The 25,373-nt window shown below is 36.7% G+C and overlaps 11 protein-coding genes across 13 annotated transcripts; 6 read left to right on the forward strand and 5 right to left on the reverse strand.

Moving 5' to 3' along the window:
* Positions 1–85: 85 nt before the first annotated feature.
* Positions 86–1,374, reverse strand: LOC148174345 (uncharacterized). Its single transcript, XM_088037249.1, has 4 exons — positions 1,072–1,374; positions 856–1,020; positions 400–796; positions 86–352 (listed from the first exon to the last, which is right to left on the reverse strand). The coding sequence occupies exons 1-3, from the start codon at positions 1,355–1,357 to the stop codon at positions 501–503; spliced, it is 747 nt and encodes a 248-aa protein (XP_087893375.1). The 5' UTR covers positions 1,358–1,374; the 3' UTR covers positions 86–352; positions 400–500.
* Positions 1,375–2,104: 730 nt separating this feature from the next.
* LOC148174346 (neprilysin-2-like) lies at positions 2,105–5,300 on the forward strand. Its single transcript, XM_088037250.1, has 9 exons — positions 2,105–2,414; positions 2,462–2,642; positions 2,690–3,008; positions 3,338–3,511; positions 3,562–3,779; positions 3,830–3,982; positions 4,030–4,270; positions 4,317–4,494; positions 4,539–5,300. The coding sequence occupies exons 1-9, from the start codon at positions 2,318–2,320 to the stop codon at positions 5,126–5,128; spliced, it is 2,151 nt and encodes a 716-aa protein (XP_087893376.1). The 5' UTR covers positions 2,105–2,317; the 3' UTR covers positions 5,129–5,300.
* Positions 5,301–5,782: 482 nt separating this feature from the next.
* LOC148174347 (uncharacterized) lies at positions 5,783–13,431 on the forward strand. The gene is made up of 4 exons (XM_088035551.1): positions 5,783–5,906; positions 8,638–8,870; positions 9,054–11,677; positions 11,729–13,431. The coding sequence occupies exons 2-4, from the start codon at positions 8,746–8,748 to the stop codon at positions 13,309–13,311; spliced, it is 4,332 nt and encodes a 1,443-aa protein (XP_087891677.1). The 5' UTR covers positions 5,783–5,906; positions 8,638–8,745; the 3' UTR covers positions 13,312–13,431.
* Rpn8 (regulatory particle non-ATPase 8) lies at positions 13,331–14,594 on the reverse strand. Its single transcript, XM_088035553.1, has 2 exons — positions 14,286–14,594; positions 13,331–14,231 (listed from the first exon to the last, which is right to left on the reverse strand). The coding sequence occupies exons 1-2, from the start codon at positions 14,458–14,460 to the stop codon at positions 13,438–13,440; spliced, it is 969 nt and encodes a 322-aa protein (XP_087891679.1). The 5' UTR covers positions 14,461–14,594; the 3' UTR covers positions 13,331–13,437.
* On the forward strand, positions 14,541–16,901 carry l(2)34Fd (nucleolar protein 10 lethal (2) 34Fd). The gene is made up of 6 exons (XM_088035552.1): positions 14,541–14,656; positions 14,703–14,963; positions 15,012–15,361; positions 15,411–15,639; positions 15,684–16,594; positions 16,639–16,901. Exons 1-6 carry the CDS (start codon positions 14,591–14,593, stop codon positions 16,856–16,858), a joined length of 2,037 nt encoding a protein of 678 aa, XP_087891678.1. The 5' UTR covers positions 14,541–14,590; the 3' UTR covers positions 16,859–16,901.
* Positions 16,902–16,960: 59 nt separating this feature from the next.
* GrlHz (Gustatory receptor-like Holozoa) lies at positions 16,961–18,963 on the forward strand. 2 transcript variants are annotated; one of them, XM_088035256.1, is made up of 7 exons: positions 16,961–17,051; positions 17,138–17,217; positions 17,264–17,716; positions 17,766–17,935; positions 17,987–18,167; positions 18,216–18,431; positions 18,482–18,963. In XM_088035256.1, exons 2-7 carry the CDS (start codon positions 17,167–17,169, stop codon positions 18,728–18,730), a joined length of 1,320 nt encoding a protein of 439 aa, XP_087891382.1. In that variant the 5' UTR covers positions 16,961–17,051; positions 17,138–17,166; the 3' UTR covers positions 18,731–18,963. The 2 variants fall into 2 exon arrangements, with proteins under 2 accessions (XP_087891382.1, XP_087891383.1); XM_088035257.1 differs by lacking the exon at positions 16,961–17,051 and having other exon boundaries at positions 17,114–17,217.
* Mpp6 (M-phase phosphoprotein 6) lies at positions 18,957–19,549 on the reverse strand. Its single transcript, XM_088035262.1, has one exon. It carries the CDS (start codon positions 19,442–19,444, stop codon positions 19,010–19,012), a length of 435 nt encoding a protein of 144 aa, XP_087891388.1. The 5' UTR covers positions 19,445–19,549; the 3' UTR covers positions 18,957–19,009.
* Positions 19,550–19,700: 151 nt separating this feature from the next.
* Positions 19,701–21,153, forward strand: LOC148174352 (putative protein MSS51 homolog, mitochondrial). The gene has a single exon (XM_088035258.1). It carries the CDS (start codon positions 19,794–19,796, stop codon positions 21,060–21,062), a length of 1,269 nt encoding a protein of 422 aa, XP_087891384.1. The 5' UTR covers positions 19,701–19,793; the 3' UTR covers positions 21,063–21,153.
* LOC148174353 (chymotrypsin inhibitor-like) lies at positions 20,995–21,506 on the reverse strand. 2 transcript variants are annotated; one of them, XM_088035264.1, is made up of 2 exons: positions 21,425–21,506; positions 20,995–21,370 (listed from the first exon to the last, which is right to left on the reverse strand). In XM_088035264.1, exons 1-2 carry the CDS (start codon positions 21,489–21,491, stop codon positions 21,201–21,203), a joined length of 237 nt encoding a protein of 78 aa, XP_087891390.1. In that variant the 5' UTR covers positions 21,492–21,506; the 3' UTR covers positions 20,995–21,200. The 2 variants fall into 2 exon arrangements, with proteins under 2 accessions (XP_087891390.1, XP_087891389.1); XM_088035263.1 differs by having other exon boundaries at positions 20,995–21,373.
* Positions 21,507–23,067: 1,561 nt separating this feature from the next.
* On the forward strand, positions 23,068–24,276 carry LOC148174354 (uncharacterized). The gene has a single exon (XM_088035259.1). The coding sequence runs from the start codon at positions 23,068–23,070 to the stop codon at positions 24,274–24,276; it is 1,209 nt and encodes a 402-aa protein (XP_087891385.1).
* On the reverse strand, positions 24,260–25,223 carry LOC148174355 (NADH dehydrogenase [ubiquinone] 1 alpha subcomplex assembly factor 3). The gene is made up of 4 exons (XM_088035260.1): positions 24,977–25,223; positions 24,808–24,922; positions 24,700–24,758; positions 24,260–24,654 (listed from the first exon to the last, which is right to left on the reverse strand). Exons 1-4 carry the CDS (start codon positions 25,027–25,029, stop codon positions 24,315–24,317), a joined length of 567 nt encoding a protein of 188 aa, XP_087891386.1. The 5' UTR covers positions 25,030–25,223; the 3' UTR covers positions 24,260–24,314.
* Positions 25,224–25,373: the final 150 nt, after the last annotated feature.

A 25,373-nucleotide genomic window follows, 5' to 3' on the forward strand; every position in this document is an offset into this window, starting at 1 on the left:
CTTCAATTTTCAAAATCTAAAGAATGGAAGGCAAAAAATGTTTTTTAAATTTCTAATTATAGTGGAAGAGAAAATACTCTTATGAAAATAAAACAATAATAATTTATTAAACACTATAGAACAGTGTGGTCCATTTCTTCTTTTGTGTGCAGAATAGATTTAAAATTATCATCAGTAACAATTTGCCTAACTGCTTGCACCATCTGAGACAATCTCGCCTCATTTTGTTTCGACAACAGCAATTCACGACTTTGTTGTTCTTGTAATGCCGTCATTTTTTTTAACACTCCTTTTAAAATTGTATTTTCCTGCACGAGTTGGTTATAGTTTGTAAGTTCTTCTGTTAAATGATCTACAAAAAATCGATTTTTATTAACACTACCGACTGTTACACGTTACCGTAATCGATATCATTTTGGACTCTATTTTCTTGAATATCTATATCTGATTCTATTTTGAAAAGAGGAGTTATCACATCGTCGTCATCGACTGTCCCTCTTTCATCTATAAGAAAAAAAATCAACAGCTGGAGCCAACAACAATGGAAATGTACCCTCCAGATTTTGAGCTCTTTGAATAACACTCATGAGCTCCATTTTTGTGGAAAGTTTAACACTTTCAGGAACCTTCTTTATGTCGGGTAGTAAAGACATTAGAAATAATCTATCATCATCATCATCATCAATTTGATATGTTTTATCTTGAATCTCTTTACTAGTACTTGTTGCTTCTGCTGTTTCTTCCTTTTTTCTTTTTTTACTATAAGTTTGTGAAGTTTTTTGAAGAACGCGTGGGGCTGCAACAATTCTTGATGAACAGATCTTTTCGGCGAAATTTTCAATATCAATGACTCACTAACTGTACATTTGTTCAAAAACGAAAGTTGCTTGAAATAAACATAAGAATTTTTTCGTTTAGTAGCTGATCCACTTTTAATACTATCGTTTAGTACTTTTTGCCTTCGTAATTCTCTTCCATAGCAGTCTCGTATGTTTTTCCATTTTTTCTGAAGATTGTTCCCTAAAACGCATTTTTAATAAAATTTTCGAAATAATTATGTATTGTTTTTACCTAATTTAATTTGTTCAACTTCACTCAATCCGTCACCCTCAAATAAAGCGACCATCTCATCCCATAGGTCTTTTTTTATTTCACGGTTGCCGTAACTTGGAAGAGTCGTGTCCCATAAAGGTGGTCGCTTTTTAATTGCATCAATAAACTTTCCCGCATCAAAATTACACCCAATTTCTGTTTCCATAAGGTACCAGAAGACACCTAGAAATATCACTGCACAAAGTCCGCCATTTGGGACTACGCGTTCTTGGCCGCAAGGGTCACGCGGCCACGCAAATGCCATGCGCCGCGGCTGCGACTTTTCTGTCGCAGGCGCAAAGTGAGGCCTTTGATCTAAAAATAGCAAGGAAACAAAGAAATGATTATAATAGAACCGTACGATGCACAAATTTAGCTACTTCTTGATTTTTAGGTACAAAGAATAGTAGTATGTATAAGAAAAAAGAAAAAAGCAGAATGTCCCTAAATGAATAACCAATAATTTTATTGTTAAAAGTCACTAATAATTTTGTTGTTACGCCCTTATTCCATCCACTGCGCCAATTTATTAATGTATCTAAATTCTGAGCAAATTTAACGTCGAAATGGATAGATTGTCAAATTCTGGAGAGACATTGATGCCAACCGTGTCAAAAAAAACTTTTAAAGTAGACGGAAAGTTGAGACTTGCCGACATTTGCAAGCTAAAGTAACTCCACATTCCCACAAGTAAGATTTTTACAATTTTTAGTTTAATTTTTTCGTAATTCAAATTTTAGAGATTTTTATTTTATTTTGGGGGCTAAACACTGTATAAATTAAACAAAATATATAATTTTTATAGACTAATTACACATCTGAAAACCATTTTGTAGTATTAGGTGACGGTTTAATAAAAAAAAATCCAAAAAATGTCTTTTGACAATATTTTGAGTGCAATTCTGTCTGCAGATAATAATTCCGCAAGTGTGACTAACAATTTACTTGCGGACTTAATAAATGCGTAGGTTCAGCAAATGACAAAATTGCTGTTTTCAACGGAAGAAGGAAATTCACGCTAACAGAAATCTGCATATTAGGTATGTCTACCAGTTTAAAGAAATGAAAAAACTGACATTGTGTCGTGCACAGTGGCGTTTTCAAAATTTTCAACGCTCCTGTTACCGCTTTTAAAGAGATAAAAATGTTAGAAGTACACGGTACAAACTAGTTACATCAAGATAAAGAAATTGAGGTAGAAATCATCCAAGTAAAGTCACCATCAATGTTTTGCAAACGATATTTTCTGTTTATGCTGATTGTTTGTGCTGTTATTTGTATTATCTACTTGATACTTCCACCAAGAGTTGTGTCAATTAACGGTAAGTTTAATTAGCCAAAAAATAATTAAATACCAATTTTTAAGCAGACGATCAAAAAAATGTTTGCATAACAGAAAAGTGCGTCCACGCCGCAGCGACGATTCTCCAATCAATTGATCGAAATATTGATCCTTGCTACGATTTTTATAAATTTGTTTGTGGTAATTTTATAAATAATACGATCATAACTGAGGAAAAATCAGTAGTAAAGACATTTACCCTCGCTCGGTAAGTACAGACTTTTTATTTTCTTCACAATCCTAAATCATTTTTAGAGACAAAGTAAAATTCCAACTAAAAACTCTTCTCGATCAACCCTCAAGTTTAAATGACTCAAAAACACTAACTCTTCTTAAAAACACTTACAAATCATGTTTAAATACTTCACTACTGGAGACTGACGCTCTTCCATTTTTTAAAAAGACTTTTAAAGAGTTGGGAGGTTGGCCTCTTATTGATCCAAACTGGAACCAAAAAAAGTTCGATTGGAAACAAACTTTGTATCGCCTTCGAAGAATTGGATGGAGTGTTAACATGTTTGTACGAATATTTTTGGACGCAGATATGAAGAATTCTTCTAGGCGGATTTTAACTGTAAATACACTTACGATTAAAAATCTTGCACCTCCTCAAATTTTATTGTAGTATCTTAAAAACCAACAAAGATACGAATTTTAATAAAAAAGTTAAAAAAATTTGGTTTGTTCCCAAATGAAAATTTCTAAAATCTCTATTTCTTGTTCTAAAATTTTGTACTTTGGCACAGTTAATGGACACTACAAAAATAGTAAACTCTTCAAATTTCATACTCATAGCTCAAAAAATAACAAAGTTACGAATTTAAAAAAAACTGAGAAGGTGCAAGCCTTTTGAATGCTACTGTATTAACTGTAAACAATTCAAAAATTAATTCATCGATTTAGATTACTCAGCCTTACATTTCTGAACATTACGCACTGAGCAAAGGAATCAATCATACCAACACTCAAGCTTATTACAACTTCATGGTGAAGATGGCGATTGAATTTGGAGTCTTAGAACTACCTGCAAGTGTTCAAATGAAAGAAATTCTTGATTTTGAAATAAATCTAAACAAAGTAATAAAAGTAATTTTCACAGACCTCCAATGGTAAAAAGTTGATTTTAGATTATGGTTCCGTACAGTGTGAGGTACAATGTTACCACTGAGTACAATCCAACAACAATTAAAGAGTTACAAGAAACCGTTCCAACAATTCCGTGGTTGCAGGTTATTAACAACTACTTAGCGCCAAAGGAAAAACTTACTTCAAAGGATGTGATAAATGTGGCTTTTCCTAAATTTTTGAAAAATCTAGAGGATTTACTTCTGAATACCAATAAAAGGTAAAATTCTTTTTCCTATTATTTGTTCAGCTGCGAGTTTTCTGTTGCAGAATTTTAGCAAACTATATGATGTGGTACCTGGTGAAAACCTCCGTAATGCACCTTCCTCAAAAGTTTAAAGATCACGCCGCTGAGTACTTTAAAAAGGTTAAAGGCGTCTTACCAGTGACTAGATGGAAACAATGTATTAAAGAATTAGACAAGTACTTTCTCTCTTCTTTAAATTTATTTGCTTCAACTCAAAATTTAGATTACACGTTGCTACATCGTCAATTTACATCAAGCATTTCTTTAATCAAAAAAGCAAAGAAGTGGTGACTGACATAGCCTCGTACGTCAAAGAGGCCTTCGTCGATGCTTTACTAGAAGCAAAGTGGATGGATGAGAAGACCAAAACGCGTGCTCTTGTGAAAATTGATTCAATGGCCTTCCACATTGCGTTTCCTGAAGAGATTTTACTAGAATATAAAGTGGAGGAATATCATCGTCCCGTTAGTAAACGATAAAGAATTTTTTTGTTTAATCCAGATTTTTCAGTTGGTTGTAAATGAACGTTACCACTACTTAAAAGTTAGTTTAAACGTTTCGTCGTTTTTACATCAGAAGCATGTTGCACAACTAAGAGAAGACGTAGTCAAGCACGATTGGACTTCTCGGAGTTACGCGTGCAGTTTCCATCCTACCGGTTTTTACAATCAAAGAGTTAACGCCATCGGTAAGTATTGTTGATCATTCTTAGTTACTTTGATCATATTTAAGAGGTGATGGGGGCGCTACTCCTTGACAATTTTTTCGACGCCGAAAGACCAAACTACGTAAATTTTGGTTCAATTGGGGAAATTATCGGCCACGAAATAGCCCACGGTTTTGACGACGAAGGCAAACAATTCGACGAAAACGGAAATCTGGTCAATTGGTGGGCTCCCGAGACTCTAAAAACTTTCACAAAGAAGTCGGAGTGTTTTATACAACAGTACAACAAGATGACGGTGCCGGAAATTAAAATGAATGTAAATGGTGCCAACACTTTAGACGAAAATCTCGCCGATAACGCAGGTTTTAACATCGCTTATAAAGGATACTTACAGTGGATTATGAAGAACGACAGGGAGCCGATGTTACCAGGAGTAGCGTTCACTCAAAGACAGATATTTTGGATTTCTGCTGCTTCGAATGCCTGTGCTAGTTATAGGAAGGAGGCTCTTCAAAGATTTGTGATTTCTGGTCGGCATGCTCCGGAATATTTCAGGGTTATGGGGTCTTTCATGAATTCGGAAGATTTTGCAAGAGATTTCAATTGTTCCCTGGGTTCAAGGATGAATCCTATAGAGAAATGTAAACTGTGGTGAATGAGAATTTAAGCGTGTAAACAATTTCTGACATGAAAATAAAAATAGTGACACAAATCCGGTGGAGGTTTTTCTGTGTTTGTGAAAGGAAGCTTACTTGGTGTTCATCCACCATAAAAGTGCACAAATATGATAACTAAATATTATTTAGACCGTTCTTTTCCAAAAAAGGAACAAATAAATAAATTTATAAAGAGAGATTTGTGGCCAAATTTAGATTATGTATTAATTGAATAACAGAAAATACAATAATCATGCATCAGTACATAAACTGAATACGTTGGGTAACATCATTACTTCACGTCTTTACCTCTTAGCCTTAAATTGTATTATTGTTATTAAATTTAGACAGTTATGATTTCTCTTGCGTAATTTATTGTCACGTTCTTAATTACAGCCCAGAAGTGTAATGTTTCTCTTAATCCCCGCAAGAAATTGGTCAAAACGGTTAAAATTTCACTAATTACATGTTATGCTGTCCAGCAATAATTTCGATGGTTATAAGAGCATGTTGTAACCACACAACACTCGCATCTGAATTGTACTCCAACGTAAAAGATGTTTCTATCCATTTCTACTTTTCTGCTATAGGTGATTATCGGAGTGTAAAGCCGGCTCTCAAAATTCCAAGCTCGTGTAGAAACATTCAGTTTGTGTCTGATTTGCATTGTTTTCGGTGTCTGTTCTTGACTTTGCGTTTTACTTTCTACATTAAAAATTGGAATTTTATTTTGGGCTTCTGTGGACTTTGAAGAGATTTTTGCAGGGTACGATTAAGGTATGTTGAAAATATATTTGAAGCTTCGAGAAATTATGGAAATGTAAACAAAGAGCTCAGTGTGACTGGAATCTGTTACACTTTTCCTTTGAAATTATGCATTTAATGCTTTGAGATGTGCAGAATTGTTTTTATTAGATTAGTTGATTATAATTGTGGTTGCGTGACTCGAATCATTTAAGGTAGCAACAATTCAATGTTATTAGAAATTAACTTGCTTACCCTTAGATCAACTAGTCGGTGCACTATAATACACAATTTAATTTTTACAGCGTTTTATGAATAATTCATACCGAAAAAGTTAATATTATAGGATTCTTATAAAAATAAGATTAAAAGCAATATGATTGGAAAAGAATACGACTGAGGTGAGATTTAAGATATTAAATAAATAAAAACGATAGAAAAATATCTAGACGAAATCCCTCATATAATTGCTCTTTACGGTGTAAGTTAACAAAGACGAATTTTACCCACAAAAAATAGTTTTTGAGTCGACAAACTTTGTTTATTTATGTGTATCATACAACTTTTTTTCAATTTCGTAGGATTTTCAAAAAACGGTCATGCTTAGGTACGTACGTAGCAACGAAAATTTCAATGCATAGTGCAAATTTTTTATTTCTTTATTTGGCTTGTCAATAGCAGTGTAGATAAAGGGTTGCATTTTATAGCTCAAAAACTAACAAAGATTCAAATTTTAATAAAAAAATGTTAAAAATATTTGGTTCGTCCGAAAATGAAAATTTCGAAAATCTCTATTTCGTATTCTAAAACTTTGTACTTTGGCAAAGTTAATGAAAACTTCAAAAATAGTAACTTCATAAATTTCATACTCATAGCTCAAAAACTAACAAAGATACAAATTTTAATAAAAAAAATGTTAACCATTTTTGGTTCGTCCGAAAATGAAAAGTTCTAAAATCTCTATTTCTTGTTCTAAAATTTTGTATTTAAATATAAGTATATTTAACAGTTAATGGACACTTCAAAAATAGTAAGTTACTGAAATTTTATAGTCATAGCTCAAAAACTAGCAGAGATACGAATTTTAATAAAAAAATGTTAAAAATATTTGGTTCGTCCGCAAATGAAAATTTCTAAAATCTCTATTTTGTGATCTAAAATTTTATACTTTGCCACAGTCAATGGAAACTTCAAAAATAGTAAACTCCTCAAATTTTATTCTCATAGCTCAAAAACTTACAAAGATACGAGTTTTAATAAAAAAATATTTGGTTCCTCAGAAAATGAAAATTTCTAAAATCTTTTTAAAAAACTGTTTTGCTTAAGTACGTAGCAACAAAAATGTTAATGCGTAGTGCAACTTTTTTATTTCTTTTTTCGGCTTGTCAATAGCAGTCCAAGAAAAACATGTTCTATAAAATTTAGAATAATTATAGTTCCTTTAATATTTATGGCTGCTTCCATTTTCTTTCCCTGATTTATTATTACTTTATTATTCAATGCTGTGAATTATATAAAGACTGCACAATTTGAAATCCGTTAAATCAAATGTAAAAATAAGTTTTGAAAGATTCTGTGGTGAATTTTCGGAATTTTTTCTTCGCAAACTTCACTACCAGCTTTTATATTTTGTCACACGCGAATCCCTACGCCAGCAATTGTTTATTTAAACAATACTAAAACGTTTTTTAAAGAAATTTCAGCGTTTAATTATTATTCACAGTTGATGATTCCGCCGCCCGTGCCAGCACACTTTCCCTATTATTTTACGAACATTCACACTTCCAGAAGTAAATTTTTTCAAGGATGTTATTATAACAATTTTAAATAATAAATTAGCGAAAGCATTATGTATTTTGTGAATTGATCAAATACCGCGGCCTTGCGTAACCCATCTTCACCTTAAGATAGCTATTTTAACCCCAAACAATGAAGATGGATCTACATTTTCCACATGAGTCGTTCGGCCGGAAATATTATGTATGTAGGTGGAAGATTCTGCAAAAATAAAAATTATTTACATCTAACAGTATAAAAAGGAATTCCGGTGACATGCAAAGATGTAAAATCGTCGTTGCTTAAATCACAATCCGTAAACACCGTATTTGAAGTACCGTTCTTGTAATAGAGACTGTCACGTCATATGTGACATCTAAGCACGGCTGGAAGGCCAATTTTTTCTTGGAAAAAACGGACTTGCTTTAATCTCGTTTTAAAATACGGTGAGCCGTGAAAGAAGCCAGGAAACAGCACGTTAATCGCTTTCGCTCCTTTTACATTATATAGGCCGAATTTGCTTTTCATATTGCGTCGAAAATCTTAGGATGTTGCACAAGTGTGATTGATTTATTCAGGACACACGTTTTTGGAGACCATGTGCCAGTTCGGTCATGTGTGCTTGCAGTTGATGGAACTAATCGCTGGTTCTTTGTTGTGCTGTTCGAATAAGATCTATTAGCCAATAACCCTTAGATCGAGCAGCGACGACGCAGTCTACTTCCACAAAATTACACAAAATGAAATGGATATGCTTTAGAGAATTTAAGATCAAAATAAGAATTTATTCTTCTTCATACATTTCTAGACCTAGCGATTACAGTTTTAGTTAAGTAGGGTCAAAACCGTGACCATGACTAATAATAATAATAAAACGTTTCATGCCCTGCATTTTTCAAACCGATACAATTTCATGATTGGCGTGCTTCCCTTTAACGGAAACGCCTCTTGTGAAATTGTGTTCTCACAATGATGACGTAAATTTCAGGTGTGGAAATTGGCAAAGCCTCATCAAAGTCCGAACAATATGAATGGTCACAAAGAGTGCCGTTTGGTCGATGAACCGCTAACAGTGTGAAGAAATGAGGTGATCGAAATGTCTCCATGGAGGTATTTGTTGTTCTTCCTTATCGTGGCAGCTTCAGGACAGAAGAAATGTCCTCCGCAAGAAGCCATTCTTCCATGTCGGTGTCTCATCAAAGGAGAAGACTTTCAAATATGGTAAATTTATTTATTAACTCTCACAGAATTCTTTTAGTTATTTCCACTTATTTTAACAACTTTATGCTTCCGCAACTACTAACTAGTCCGCCAGTTTTTTTTTTTATACAGAGTGTGCCAATCTCTTTTTTCTTCTAGACGTATTTAAACCTTTTTTTCAAAATTTCTAACTCTTTTTTACAGGTGCTCGCACAGCGACTTGCCTAGCGTTCTCGACGGTCTCCGCGCAATAGGAGAGTTCATTCCAGAGCCCATTGATGAGCTGATCCTCGAGAACAATTACTTGCCATCTCTCCCAGGTCGTACGTTTCTTCCGTTGAAAGTGATGCGCCTCATGTTGCGTTATAATGGTTTGGAAAGAGTTTCCAGTGATTGGTTAGTTGGACTAGAGAAATCTTTAATGGAGCTGTTTATAGTTGAACCAGACTTGCGAAGTCTTCCGGAAGACTCTCTTATTCACCTTTACCACTTAGAAGCGATCACTATTCAAACGAATTTAATGAAAAGGTACCCACTTTTCTCCGGATTACCGAAACTCCGGTATATCCAACTGGAGTCACTTTCACTTGTGGAGTTGACGTCCAGAAATTTTAAAGACTTACCAGTGGTGGAAACGATTCATATTAGTAATAGTCCAAGACTGACACGGTTAGAAGCCAGTTTTCTGCAAGATCTACCAAGACTGACTCTAGTGAATATCTCTTATTGCGGAATTAGTTGGATGCATCCGAGAGCTATTTCCCGGTTACCAGTTCTTAAAATATTCTCCTTGGTGGGTAATAAAATTGTGGACGTTGGAATGGTGGGTCGGGGTACTCGAGACTTACCACAACTAGAAGTGTTAAAACTCGACCATAACTACATCGACAAAATATCAGAAGCGGCGTTCGTCGATTTACCATCTCTTAAAAACTTACAATTGTCCAACAACCACATCAGTGAACTTCAATACGGAGCATTCCATCGAGTTCCACTATTAAGAAGTTTAGATCTTAACCACAACATGGTGAGAAGAGTTCATCCCGAAAGCTTTCTTCAACACTCAGGAAGTGGTCTAGAAGAACTCTCATTAGTTGACAATGACATCAGTCACGTCGTTGAGTTAAGATCACTTTTGGACGCTCTTCCACGTCTAATCTTCTTAGATCTGAGTTACAACAACTTGGAGGCGATTCCTTTCGGAGCTCTTCGCGGACATCCCACTTTAGAACGTCTTCATTTAGATTACAATAAAATTAATTTAATTGATAACGAAGCCTTCATGGCAATGCCGGCGTTAAGAGAGCTGCGACTACGAAACAACAGTTTATCGGATGTCTTAGCGGGACCTTTATGGAACTTACCGGCCCTTAAAGGTCTAGATCTATCAGGGAATTTCTACAGAAAGATCGAACCACAACTATTAGCAAATTTACCATCACTCAGAAGAATTGATTTTAGTCGAAATGAACTGGAGTTTGTGGATCCTTCGGCGTTCCTTTTAACACCTTCGTTGGAACACATTAACTTGTCGCGTAACGCGCTTTCGGCTTTGCACCCAGCGACTTTTCGTCCGCTTCTCAAATTGTACGATCTAGACGTAAGTTATAATTATCTTCTGGAGTTTGTACCGAATTTACCGAGAGGTTTGGAGTATGTGCACATGTCTCACAACAAAATTACTGCAATTCCGCCACCACCATCGCCAGACCTAGATTTACCATCTCTTCGCATGCTGGATGTTTCTAGTAATCAAATACATCGAATTCCTCCAAACTCTTTCAGATCGTTACCACACTTGCGACGCTTGTATTTAGCCCAAAACGCCTTACAAAAATTGGATGAGAGTTCTCTCGCCGGTTTATCCCGTCTTGAAGTTGTTGACTTGGAAGAAAATAAACTCGTTCAGATTCATAGAAACTCGTTGAAGGAAATGACGGAACTTAAAGAACTAAATTTGAGGAATAATCGTCTCGATATTATTTTTCCGGAAATATTCAGAGACACGTCTTTGTTACGCAAATTGGATATTAGTAACAACAAGCTACCGGAGTTGTTACCGGGGATGTTAGAAAAACTAAAAGAACTTGAAGTGATTGACGTGTCCAACAACTTCTTAGTTCAGCTCCCGCAGAGTCTTTATGGACTGAAGAACTTGAAGGTGCTAGATCTGACTAATAACAGACTCAAAGAATTGCATCCTGAAACTCTGAGTAGTTTGACATCGCTTCGAGAACTGAGACTCGCGAATAATTTCATTCAAGAACTGAAAATTGGGGCGTTCGACAACTTGCAACACCTTCGCAGTCTTAATTTGGATAATAACGAATTGGAGGTCATCGAAGCCAATGCAGTGCGATCATTACCAGTTCTTAAAACTCTGAAGATTAGTAGAAACAAACTCCGGGAAATCCCTAACTTTGCGTTTAACATTCTTCCGACTCTTCAAGCGGCGGAACTTCAAGAAAACCAAATCAAAACTATAGGAAACAACGCTTTTCATTTAGTCCCACATTTATTATTACTGAACTTGAGCCACAACCATTTAGTGGCGTTAGAAGACGCAGGACTCCGCAGTCTGAAATCTCTGGAGATGTTAGACGTCAGCAGCAACCAAATCTCAAGAATTACTGGTTCGAATCTGCAGAAGATGGAGTGGTTGGTGGAACTACGAATGAGTGATAACAACATTTGTGCGGTGCATGGCGCACCATTTAATGGGATGCCAAGGTTGAGAGTTCTCAATTTGAAGAATAATAAGATGATGTCACTTTCCGAGCAAGCCGTCCAGAAAGTGCGAACCAACATCGCGGTGCTAGATCTAGAAGGTACGTTCAATTCTTTTATAATTGCAACAATTTATGATGTTTTTCTTGCAGGTAACCCTCTGGCGTGCAGTTGCAACCTTCTTTGGTTGCAAGGATGGTTGCAAGAGAGCTCCTCCATGGGTCCACGTTGTGTGGATGGTACTTTACTCCGGGAAATGCGCATTTCTCGACAAGACTGCACTCCCGAAGAAAGAAACGCCGAATTGGTAGCACCAGGTTGTGAAGCCGAATTACTAACAGCTCCAGATGCTTACAACACTGCTGAAGTATTCTCACCGTGGATGAACTTGAAGGCCAATCTTTCGAAGGAGCATAAGAATCACATCGCACCAAATCCTGAAGAATCAGAGTACTTCTACGACGAGTATGTTGATTACCCTTATAATGATACCACGAGCAACTTGTCACAAAAAAATAATAAGTTTAATACAAAGTCTCCCCATTACACCTCTGGAGACACCCCAACGATTTACGCCGCGCCAAAGAATAAAACTCGACCAGATATTCCTAAGGAGGTTACAAACTCGCCTAGCACGAGTGGTTTTACGTTTTTCGGAGTGCCGCTACCGAATCTTAACTTGAAGAACTTGCTGGGTGGTGGTAGCGGCCGCATGGATGATAAGCAATATCCTGCGGGTGTACCAGCAGCTGATCGTAAAATCGCAATTGTTAATAAACCACCAAGAGGCGGTGCTAGAGGTGGACTAAATTTACCAACATCCCCTGAAATACAAATGGGAGGGTTTGTCCCTCTGCTTCCTGGTTCCGGAGGATTCAAACCCATTCCTAATCCGCAACTCCAAGCAGTACAAGCTTCAAACTCTTCGATAAACAGAGTCGCTACAACTGAGGTGCCAGTGCCCGAAAGAACTGAACCTTTTATTATGAAAAAAGACAATTTTGCAAGCGAGGGACATCCATTTTCTACTCCATCGCCCACATTACCTCCTATACCAACAGATCGTCCATTTTTCCAGACAAAACCTCCAGTTACTGAAGAAATAACAGAAGTTGCGAAAATCGAAGAAATCACCTCGCCCAAAATCGATTCCTCGACGACTTTCGAAATTGTCACATCCTCCAGTGAAAAATTCGAGGATATATTTGAAGAAACCGTAGAAAATGTTTCCGTGACCACACCTCCAGAGATTGCAGTCGTGGAGGAGGCAACCACGACTGAAAAAACGACCACCAATGCAGTAGAACTTATAAATCCTCCTCTACCATCGGAGAATCCGAAAGACGATCTAAAAAAAGCCGTAGCAACTCCGCTGTCTGCGTTATTGGCGCCAGGAGGTCAACAGCCTGAATTTAGACCATCTGGAAGACCTACCATAACAAAAGTGCAATCCCCTCATGTGTCAGGTAGTGCGCCTTTGCTGTCGGATTTAGAGATCGTGGAGCCGTTGCGGAACAGCAGAGAGAGCAAAACGACGAAAGTTTACACGACTTCGGACGCCTCGCCAAGTGACGATGACACCAGTTGGTACTTTGCTAATTATAACAAATCAAATCTTGAGCCGTTCGTTGGAGTCACAGAGACAGGTAATGGGGGCGGTTTAAAAACTTTCAGGGTCTTTGAGTTTACTTTTATTTTGGTCGGGGCTTTCGTTTTAAAAACGAATCTACTATAAATATAAGCAAAGGCAGATGTATATACTTTTAGAAAATGTATTAGTTTGATAATTACAAATTGAGTTAAGTTGTTACTTTGTATATTAAATTAGAATTAGTAAAATACAACTGAAAAAGCGCATCGTTTATTTTTTCTTCTCATCCTTTTTGCCATCTTTGTCCTTCTCCTTTTCTTTGTCTTTATCCTTGCTATCTTTATCTTTTTTGTTCTCTTCTTTCTTGCCCTCCTCCGCATCTTTATTCGTCAGTTTATTGTTAATGAGATTGTGGAGAGCTATAATGGAGCGGACCATGGCTGCCAAATACACGACCAACATCTGGTCATTATTCTTTACGTAAAATGCTTTGTTGAAAGTTTCTTGGCTGATGTCAGGCAATAAATTAAATATATCTTGTAACTGATAAATAATTTGATGGTTAATGGGCAATTTCTCTTCACTAACTTGTATCAAATAATTCCTGATATCTCGTAATTGTAAGTGAAGGCCCTTAAGCCCCAACAACTGATTTGTTATTCTCTGTGATAATGTCCCTACTGTGGTATCTTTGATATCACGTAAAAGATGCTCTACGCCAACTTCCTCCGCTTCTTCAGCTCCAATTTCACTAGGAACGTGTTCAAAGGTTTTAGATGTGGGGGAGCCATCATCATGCACCTCCTCAACAGCTTGGTATGCTTCAGTTGGCAGCCCTAAGTCTTTTGGTTTAGCATCAATAATGACCAGAACTGAATTTGGGCAGTAACGACGGATTAACTCATTGATAGCAATGTCGTTTTGGTGCAATTTGGGGCCCGTGTGGTACCAACCCACCACTCGTTCACGGGCGTTGACTTTTTTAAACATACCGTACATATTTTCAAGGTAGTCATGATCCAAAAACCACACTGACTTGTCTTTGTCGTCCTCATCAAACGGAACTGTATAAAAAGTGAGATTTAAGTTAAAACAAAGAGAAAAAAAGGGATTCTAACCTGCAAAACTGTTGGAGACATCGAGGACACCTTTGGCGCGCCAGCACCCCAAAAGCACACCCACCACACGCTTCTGATTTCCGATTTTCCCCATTCTATTAAAATGATCCACCACACTTAGTAAAACTAAGGGGTGAACCACCACTTTTGTTGTGCTCACTTCTTGACTCGGCATTTTTGTGTTTTGGCAGTTTTCAACTTTGACAGAAAAATGGCGATGACTTGACAGACTTCAACGCATGCGCGGTGGTGTCACAACTGACGTTTAACCTAACCTTACAAACTCCACATGTTTACCTGTCAACATGCAGGTATCAGACCCGAATAACATAAAAATCTATAATTTAAGTGCAGGGAAGTCTCTTCCAGAAGTGAGTAATGTATTATAGGAAACGGAGAATTGACGCGTTGTTTCAGTGGTTGTCCGAACGGAAGCGCAGAGCTTTGCTGAAGAAAGATGTGGATCTCAGGAGAAGAATCGAGCTCATTCAAGATTTCGACATGCCGGGGCTCAGTACAACGGTGAAAGTCTCCAGAGACGGCCAGTACGTTTTCGCCACGGGGGTTTACAAGCCAAGAGTTAAATGTTTCGATGTGAACAATCTCTCTTTAAAGTTTGAAAGATGCTTTGATTCAGAAGCTGTGACTTTTGAGATCTTAAGTGACGACTACAGCAAAGTAATTCGTTTTTTTTATACACCGAAAAACTAACTTTTATTATTGTAGTTAGTATTTCTTCAGTGTGATAGATACATTGAGTTCCATGCAGCTCACGGCCGTTACCACAGATTAAGAATCCCCAAATTTGGAAGAGATATGCGCTACCATTACCCTTCCTGTGACTTATTTGTGGTCGGTGCGAGTTCTGAAATTTACAGACTTAATCTAGAAAGGGGACAATTTATGCCACCTTATTCAAGTTCAGCCTCCGCCATTAATAAGTGTGCTATAAATCCCGTTCATAATTTGTTTGTCTGTGGGACCCAGGAGGGGCGAGTGGAGGCGTGGGACCCTAGAAGTAAAAGTTTGGTTGGTACTCTTGATTGCGCCTTCAGCTGTGTCACGGAAAACAAAGAGTACGTCATCATTTTTTCGCAAAAACTTCATTTAAATTTAACATTTAAGATTGGAAGGATTTCCTTCCGTCACTGCGTTGAAATTCAACGGAGGTCTAAACATGGGGGTGGGAACCGCTACTGGACAAGTACTTCTCTATGATATTCGTTCCAACAAACCCTTTTATATGAAAGACCACATGTACGGATTACCCATCAAAGATGTAGAATTCCACCACCAGCAAGATCTCATATTTTCTATGGACTCTTCAGTTGTGAAGATCTGGGATAAGAACAATGTTAGTCCCTTCATTTAAAACCCCAACTAATTCAATTTTTCCAGGGAAAACTGTACACATCAATTGAAGCCTCGACAGAATTTAATAACTTATGTGTAGTCCCAAATACCGGCCTTTTCTTCATCGCGAATGAAAACACAAAAATTCAGACTTATTATATCCCAAGTTTAGGGCCCGCACCTCGCTGGGCAAGCTTCCTCGACTCCCTGACTGAAGAACTGGAGGAATCCACCGCTGAAAATGTGTACGACGACTACAAGTTTGTTACAAAACAAGAATTGGAAAATCTCGGATTAGATCATCTCATTGGAAGCAATTTGTTGCGAGCTTACATGCACGGCTACTTTATGGACGTACGATTGTATAAAAAGGCAAAATCGGTTGCTAATCCATTCGAATTCGAAGAATACCGCAAGAAGAAGATCCGAGAAACGATCGAAAAAGATCGAGTTAATAGGGTACAAGTGAACAAACTACCGAAAGTCAACAAGGAGCTCGCTCTTAAACTCATGAGCGAACATAAAGATAAAAAGAAGAAAGAAAGCGCGAGTTCTCTTCTTGAAGATGACCGGTTTAAGTCATTGTTTGCGGATCCTTCATTTGAGATTGATACAAATTGCGATGAATATCGTCTATTGAATCCAGTGTTGTCGCGTCTAGACCAAGCGAAGAAAAAGGAGTTGAAGAAGAAACTTCTGACTCAAGAGTTTGAGCCCGTCGAGGAGGAATTAGAAGGAAAGAATAGCTCGGAAGAGTCCTCCGATGATGAAGTGGACGAGAGCTCCGATGAGGATCAAACGTGGGTGAAAGAAATAAAAAAACAACACAAGACTATAAAAAGGGAGCACAGGCAGAAAGAACGCGAGGAGGAAAAGGGAAAGGAGCCAAAACTATTCGAGCTAAGACAGGGTGAAGAGTATAAAGGAATCCACAGCTTGAAAAAGAAAATGAACAAGTAAGTAGATCAATACAGACGCCAGAAATTACCTTTTATTTTAGAGCTCCGCTGGGTGAACGTGTGGAGGCTGAAACTTCATCTGTGAGATTTTTGGGCTCTGTAGGAAACAGAGAAATGACCTTCTCAACCCACAAGAAGAGAAACAAGCAAGTTGATTTTAAAAACAAGAAGCACAGACAGGAAAGAAAACAACACATTCGGCCGCTCGGTGGGATTAAAGCCAAACACAAACTCCCGTTCTTCAAAAATAAGAGAAAATGACTTGTATATAAATCAGAATAAATAAAAATTGTTTTTTACATTACGCGAGACGTGTGGTAATATCGAAGTTAATAACCGAAAAAGGTTATCACAAACCCGCTCCAGGGATAAACTGCTAATCATCTGTAATAAATTGATTTTTTAACGTAAACAGTTACGTTTAATATCCACTCTCTTCAAATATGTTGAACGGGTATGTCTATTTTTTGTCTATTTTTTTTATCATGTGAACAGATAAAATGGCTACGAGTTCTAAAACAGCAACGATCTTGATTACAGATCTGAGAGCCCCCGATAAATCAATAAAAATGAGCGAATCGAATAGGAATCCTTCGTGTTTCTTATCTTCTTTGAGCGTGGTAAATGTTTAGGTTTAAATTAATTTTTTTATACGCATAATTTTAGGATGACATTCCCGATTGCCCCCTTCCAGAACAGAACGCACAATTGAGTGTCACCGCAGTGCTTAATTATTGTAAAAGTAAAATTTTAACACCATATTTACGACTGTTGAGTCTTGTGGGTTTAAAGCCGCTAATTTCAAACCAGCTCGAATCATGTTTTTGCTTCAAATTTGTGAATTCGGTGTACACCATTCAGTTGATTCTTATTTTGCTTGTTGGATACGTCCTGCAGTATATGGCGTGTTTTCGCCGGGACAGGGGCTTCTGTTTTGTTATCGCCAATAATCCGTACTTATTTCAAACCGAAGTGAAGAGAGTGTACGAGAAAATTTGTCATGCTCCTTTTGTGTTTTCGTTTCTTGTACCCAGCGTCTTACATTTGATAGGATATTTGTACGCAGTGATAATCATACGACATTCAGAAGACGACCAACTCCCAGTTCTCATGGAAAGAGTCTGTATGATCCTCTACAAAAATCTCAGAGTGATGTTTAACTTCCTAGGTATTCTTAACTTCCTCCAATATCTCAAACGGACAAAATTCCCAGAGGAAACTCGTGCGAACCCTATGGACCTTCGTCGGTTTGACTGTAGTCTGGATGGTTTTATCGCTGATCACCGTAACGACGATGATGGGAAGTGGCACGATCAACTTTAAATGGATGGAAAACGCGTAGGTTCGCAACCAACTCGTTGTAATTAGAATTTACGTTTGCAATTTTAGTCCATGGAGTGTTACAGTTGGTCTTAAGATCCTCCTGGTCATTTCCACGCTCTGGCATGATATCGTACAAGCAACTATCATATCAAACTACTGCCTTCAAACGCAGTTGCTTACGACATATTTACAGTTCTTGCGGGAGAAATTGCTGCAGCAGCCGGTTCAACCTTTGGAATGGATACGAGTAAGTTTATCTTTTTACGATGTCTTCAATGATTTCCGCTGTTTTCAGTACATTGAAACTTTCAAGAAGATGCTGAGGTACATCAATTTGGAGATTGCACCACCAGTTTGCATCTTCACTTTTGTTAATATAGCCTGTGCTATTTCGGGGATCATGTGGTTTTTTAATTACGATAATGTAGATAAAGAAACCTTCCCAATAGGTGGGATCAGTACTCTAAACGTGGTTCTATGGGCGCTTCTATCATTAGCACCCTTTTTACAGGTTTCCGTTGTATTACAAATTGTATTTTAGTCTAATTATGACTATTTTAGGCTTCTAGACTGTCAAACGAATGTGATATTCTACGTAACGCAGGGCAAGAAGTGCGCACAAGGCCGTTCTTTCATCAGGATACTCCTCGTTATGATCTTGATTCGATTCTGCTCTACACAGCTAGTTTAAAATTACGGGCGAGATTATTTTGTGTTCCTGTTACAGGAAAATATTTGTGTTTTTTCTCAATGTTTGTTGCTATCAGTGTTTTGGTTTTGGGCCAATGCCACTATTTTAATACGAATTGAGAGTTTTAAAATGTTAATTTATTCGAGTTAATAAATCTTTTACAAAGAAAGGAACGATTTGCATTTTGATAATAAAGTGCATCTCAAGAGAAATGCAAAAGGTCATAACAAGGGAAATGCTGTAACGTGTTGTTACATTTCATCATCTTTGCAATAATTTATTTTTCTTTGTGATAAATATGTAAACAAACCGAAAACGTTGTTGGTTTAATTGTAAATAAACATGTTGAAATAACAGAATTTATTTGAAAAAATGTTGGAGAAAATATACATACTATCCTAAAAGTCCTCGCTTGGTTTTAAAAACTTCCGTTTATTCCTATTTCTCTTCCCACTAAATTTATTTGATATCGTATCCACCAAAGTCGAGTACTCTTGAGCCATTTTCTCGTCACTAATCTCAGTTTCTTTTTTCTTCTCAATTTCTTGTTTCTTTTTGTTATAGTCATTCATCATTAATTTTTCTATGTCTGGATTCATCCCCCCAAAAGACAGTCGCCCTTCTACTAAATTCTTGCAGTTAAATATACTCGTTTCGGTGAAAACTATGTTTCCACTCTTTTTCATTTCTTCAGTAATCTCATTTGAATACATGGCTTTCCCTTCTGCCTCTTCCAGTTCTTTTAAAACCCGTTCTTTGGTCCTTTTCATGAACTTCATGTCCAAAATGGTTTTTGATAATTGTATGGGCCTCTGTTCTTCCATTTTTTGCATCGAATTTGAATAATCTCTAATTCACGTGCTTGATTTCACGAGTTTACCTTTGTTGACGTTTCAACTGACAGCTTGTCTAGTGACTTATTTTTTTACAGTTTGGCCAAGTAACCAAACAATATTTCAAATTAAAAAATTGAAGCTACAACAATTTAGGAAGACTTTGCGGGCACTAAACTTTTTATAAAAAGTGTTTCCTATTTCTATTTCATCCCGAATTATTTACAGCTTTCTCTTTAATCCCACATGACTAGCTAGGAAATTCGCGTCCTTGCGTTGGTATTAGCACCAAATCACATTGTGGTTAGGTTTCGATTTGTGCCTTATTTTGTTATCTTTATTTACCCGTATGCCACACGCTCCACAATTCCGCAATACCATGAACTTTTATTATTTCACCCTCTGCCACCTTTGTAAAAGAAAAAGTGACACTTTGAAGAAATGCAGTAATTGCAGGGTCCCCCATTATTGTTCTCGAGCTCACCAACTGCTGGACTGGCCAAATCACAAGAACCTCTGCAAAGCCATAACCAACACCAGCAAATTCCGTGTTATAACCCCAGGATGCAGTGCTAGCGAATTCAATGAATTTAAATACACCACGTCTCTTCTGTGGAGGTATGAAATTGGAAGAGAACTGGAGTTTGCTGAACAGCAGATGTGGATGTTTCCCAAAGTGTGTTCAGTTTGTTACCTGCCAGAGGCAGAAATCGTTTGTGAAGTTTGTTTGAGTGTGGCGTATTGCTCAGAAGAGCACCAGGCAGCCCACAAAGAAGTTCATGAGAAAAGTTGTGCAACTTTGAGGCTGTGTTTACTTATTTATCAGACTTTGTGTACGGAAGAATTAACGGTGGATTGGGTGAAATTTAGGATAAACCGACAAGCAATAGCGCAGGGGGAAAATCTTGAAGAAACTATTAAATTCTTGGGATTTACTAGCCCCCATGATTTTTCAAAGCAACAAGTTGATTTTATCATAATGTCTGAGTACTTCTGTCCAGCTCTAAATTTGATATATCCATTAGAAAAAGTAGGTTTTGTAGAACGGCGCCAATCTAAAAAACCAGGAGTTACAATACACGTCGTGGGACCAAGCACCAATGAAAGTAAAATGTCTTGGATTTTAATTGTTGAATATTTATCCCATTGGATCTTCAACTTGAAAGCAGCCAAAATCTTCTTAATAGGACCAGAAGTGCTCAAGGAAGAAACTGCTACAATAACATTGAAATGTACAGAATGTAAAGCTAAAAATTTTGTGGGAACTGTTGTTAAAATTAAGGGTCTCTATCATGATCAAGTCCATTTTGTACCACGACCGGATTTAGTGGTTTGTTTTAACAGTGGGCTTCATGAATTTGCAGATAGTAAAACAGACACGTGGAAAAAAAGTATTCCCAAACTGATTTACTTCAAAGGTATACCGACAATGTTGACTGCATATACTGAAGTAGAATTGGGGAAGGATTTGGCGCGATTTAATAAAAATCATTTTAATTATATCGTGCCACCTCAACGCAATCCGTTTTCTAGTATGAGACCAAACAGAAACTGGGAAGAGGGTAGCGAACCTGTTTTTTATCAAAGTGGATATGTATCTATAATTATGAAGAAGTAGTTGCAGTATTAGCTAGTTGAAAACCACGTTGTAAATACCTGTTTCTTACATTATTATGGTTTTTAATAATAAAATGAATTATTTATTTTTCGGCCTGCATTTTAAATTAATCAAATGTATTCATGTTTGAACTTTATCTTAGCATGAATCTGCCGGAACACATTTCCCTTGATCGTTTTTCAAATATCCTTCATCACAGAAACACCCGATTTTGCAGTTAAAGGTGCAAAACTTCGAAGGTTGCTTTTGGGCGCATGTTGGGACACAAGCTGAGCCACAAGAATCATAATGCTCATTGGGGCCACAATCTTCTAAAACATCAATTATAAATTAAAATATTCGGATAAATAAATTATACGTACTGTTAGACTGAGCTGATGTCATCAAAACGAGTATAAATAAAATGCAGAACAACACTAAACTCTTCATGTCGACTCGTTGCACAAACTGTTTGAAATGACGGTTTGTAAAGGATTTATATCAGTATATTTATGATGATAATTAATTACTAATTAGCAAATAAAGCGTCAAGGCCGAAAAACCCGTATTGTGCAATACGTATATAACGCAAGAAAAATTGAATGTTTGTTTTTCAATTTATTTAATTTGATGTCGCGAAAAATCACTGCGTAAAAAACGAAACTTGACTTTTCTTTCTCGTCTGTAAAGAGTTATAGAATTCTAATAAATACTTTCATTTCTTTGTTGGTATAAAAAAAACGACTTTTCGGCACGATTTGCAAAAAAGATGAAGTCTTGTCTATTTCCATTGCGTGTCCGAAACTAGTACAGTAGACTCTCGATAATTTGAAGTTTTTTCCCGGTCCCCTCGATTTCTCTCGAAAAATGCCAATGTATTTTGGTCTCCTCGTTAATTTGAAGTAAAATTGGTAAAATCTAGAACTTTTTTCCCGACAACACTCTATAATTTGAATTTTTCCCTCCCGAACTCTCGTTAATTTGAAGTTTCGCGTGGACGGACAAGAAAAACAGAAAACTTTCTGAACAAGCAATTCTTAAAAATTCCATTGCAGTCTTGAAATCAGATTTTCTTGAGTCGTTTAATGAAGGGTTCTTGGAAGTTTCGACGTAGCATAAATCTGTTTCACCAGAAGAATTCATAGCTTACAAAACATAAGTTTTACGATATTTCTTCAAAGTGGAGTTAGTGGATTTTACGCTCTCTTCTCCGATTGGTTTGTTTATTCTGATTATTGTCTGTTTGCCTTTAAACTCTCGTTTATTTGAATTTTTTCTTCTCTTTCTCTCGATTATTTGAATCACACTATATTTTGAACTCTCGATAATTTGAACTTTATGTCAGGTCCCTTGAATTTCAAATTATCGAGAGTAAACTGTATATTATACAACGAGCATGAAATGGCACTGATTTCCAACAATTAAGAACATTTGTGCACGAGCCGAACGTGGGAAATGGACATTCCATGCGAGTTTTACACTACACTTTTTCTACGACTGCAAATCTTCGTTTATTTGTGCAAAAAAAAACACTGAACGATGACTAATGTCAACTGTTTGTGTTTTTGCCACGTTGCTAAGTGACTACCACACAGCTAACTTGCGTTTTCTTGGACCCGTGGAGAATACGCTTATTTCCCACTGGTTACTATAGCAACGATTTTTGAAAAGTCATAAAAAAACATTTTTGTTAGAAAACGTTTTTAAAATAAAAGTTACCTGTTACAGCGTCTTTCCAAAGAAATATTCAACTATTTGGTTTCTCCATAAGAAGCAAGTTTTCCAAAAATTGTTGATTTTTCTTTCTTTTGACATTGACACATTTTAACCTTACACTTGGATTGCTCTGACGTTTAATCTCAAACAAATAGTCAAATGACAACGCCAATTTTTGGGATTTTACTTTTTTATTCGGCCCTCTTGTTCATTCCAGTGACTTTCGTTTTACGCGGTTGGTAATACTTTCGCATGTTTCTTATTCAAGTTTTTCTACACTTTTCCACCGAAATTATTTTAATTATTAAAAATGGGCTTCTATTACTACTCCCTGTGCCACGTTTGCAAAAAATCAAACTCCAAATTAAAAAAGTGTATGAAGTGCAAAGTGCCCCATTATTGTTCCAAAGAACACCAACAAATGGATTTTCCAAACCACAAAGAACTGTGTGCAACAATCGTGGAAACCGAGAAGCTTTTACCAAATGTACCTCAAGATCCGGCACAGTTTACCAGATTCAAAATCCTAACTGGGGTCTTCTGGTCTTTACATCTTGGAAGAGATTTGACGAGTTCTGAGCACCAAATGTGGTTATTTCCCAAAGTATGCGTTATCTGTTTTTCTAAAAATGTGAAATTTCTTTGCGAAAACTGTTGGAGCGTTGGCTACTGCTCCAAGAAGCATGAGCACCTGGATAAAAACCAGCACGAAAAATTTTGTGATCAACTAAAATTGAGTCTGGAAATACATCGGAAGGAAGACACGGATGAAACTGTCTGCAAAAGAACAAACTTCAGTGTTAAGGAAAACATGCAACAACTCCCTGAAACTATTGCAGAGGTTATAAAGATGATTACTTTTGAAAACAATATCGATTTTCAAGATTTTTTCAATGTGGTTATGATGGGGGAGCTGTTTTGTTCCAGCATTAATATTATTTACGCACTGGAAAAATCAAAATTTCTGTGCAACAGAAATGGTAAAAAATCGAGTTTAGTCATTCACGCCGCCAACACTGAAATTTGCGAGAATTCAAACTGGGATCTTCTACTTGATTTTTTTTCCCAGTGGATAGTCAATTTAAAAAAGATAAAAATATTCGTTGTGAGTCCAGACATAACTGAGGATAATCGCATTGTGTTTTCGTTTCCCAGATCTAAATCTCCAAAAAAGAACTGCAAAGGAAGTATAACATGTTTGAATGGAAACTATTATGACTTTGTTGGAGTCATTCCACATCCTGATCTCATCGTCATGTTCCACACAACTCTTCCAGAGTCTGGAACTGAAGCTATTCAAACGTTAACTACATACAGAAACGTTCCAATAATTCTAACTGGTTATATGCAGAAATACTTGGATAGAGAAGTTGCAAAGTTTCCACAATCAACGATAAAATTTTATGTGACTCCTCAAGAAAATGTTTATGGAAGCTTGAGACCTGTCAGGAACGGGGAAGCAGAACACGAACCTGTGATTTACAAAAATAGTTACATTGCTGTTCTCACTCAAAATTAGCTTTAATTGTTCATTATAAACTATCATTTATTTTTGTTTCATTCTCTTTCATACAAATTTTGGTACCTAAGTTTAGTCAATAGTTCATCATCCGCATCAACTGATATAGTTTCCGGTGGTATAAGCGCTCCCGCTATATTCCTCCCTTCAGAACTTAGAAAATTGAAAGTAGCACATGCTTGCTCAGTGGGGAGAATTTCAAAAGCTATTTTAAGTTTGCGCGATATTGGAAACATTTTTTTGTGAAAACTAGTATCGCGTTGAGGATCCCCAATTCCCAAGACTACTATATCTAATTTAGGTTCTAAAATTGCGAGTAAACTTAAGGATTCTTCCGTTATCTGACTGACTTCACTAACCGACCATGAAAGTACAGATCTAAAATATTAACTGTATAAGGGTTTCAACTAAAGTAAAGACTACCTGGGGAATATAACCATTGATCCTAGAACTGTTAAATCATTATTCAACCGAAATCCCACCTAAAAACGTTGTCAAAAGTTTTTACCAAACGCAAGAGGGAAAACATACTTGACTAAATCCATTTATCATAAGCCCCAGCTCTGATTCATTGTTTAGGATGTTTACAGTCGTTTTTCCTTCAGCTTCGTACCCGGATAACCTCGAAGAGTGGTGGAGGTGTCGACTGTAATTTTGCGTTTAAATTGAAGCATTCGTGGAAAATCCTTCATATACATACCAATTTATCTGTGTTATCGATGTATTTATTAAATTACAGACGTGCCTTAACATTTTTCTAAATTGAGGTTATGAGAGAAACTTTAAATTTGACTGTTGTGAATTTGACAAGTGACAAGCATGACAGGGGACGTTCCTAATATACAGAGTGGCTCAAGAGTATTCTTAGGGACGGAAAAATGAAGCAGATATCTCTTTTTGCTCTTGATGGTCCGAAACGTTGATAATTTGTATTTGTAAATGCGCAAATTATGTTTTAATTAGCAATTTATAGTTTTCTATTCGTCATCTGGTGGCATCTAGCGAAAGTGCCCATAAAGAGTAAGGAATGGGAGAAATTCAAAATTTACAACTTTTATTGAATGTGTTAAAGGATGCGTTGACTTTATAAAGTAATA

This window comes from Gnatocerus cornutus, chromosome 5 (genome assembly GCF_029298725.1).
Source record: "Gnatocerus cornutus isolate USDA-ARS CGAHR chromosome 5, icGnaCorn1.1, whole genome shotgun sequence".
Taxonomy (NCBI): Eukaryota; Metazoa; Arthropoda; class Insecta; order Coleoptera; family Tenebrionidae; genus Gnatocerus; species Gnatocerus cornutus.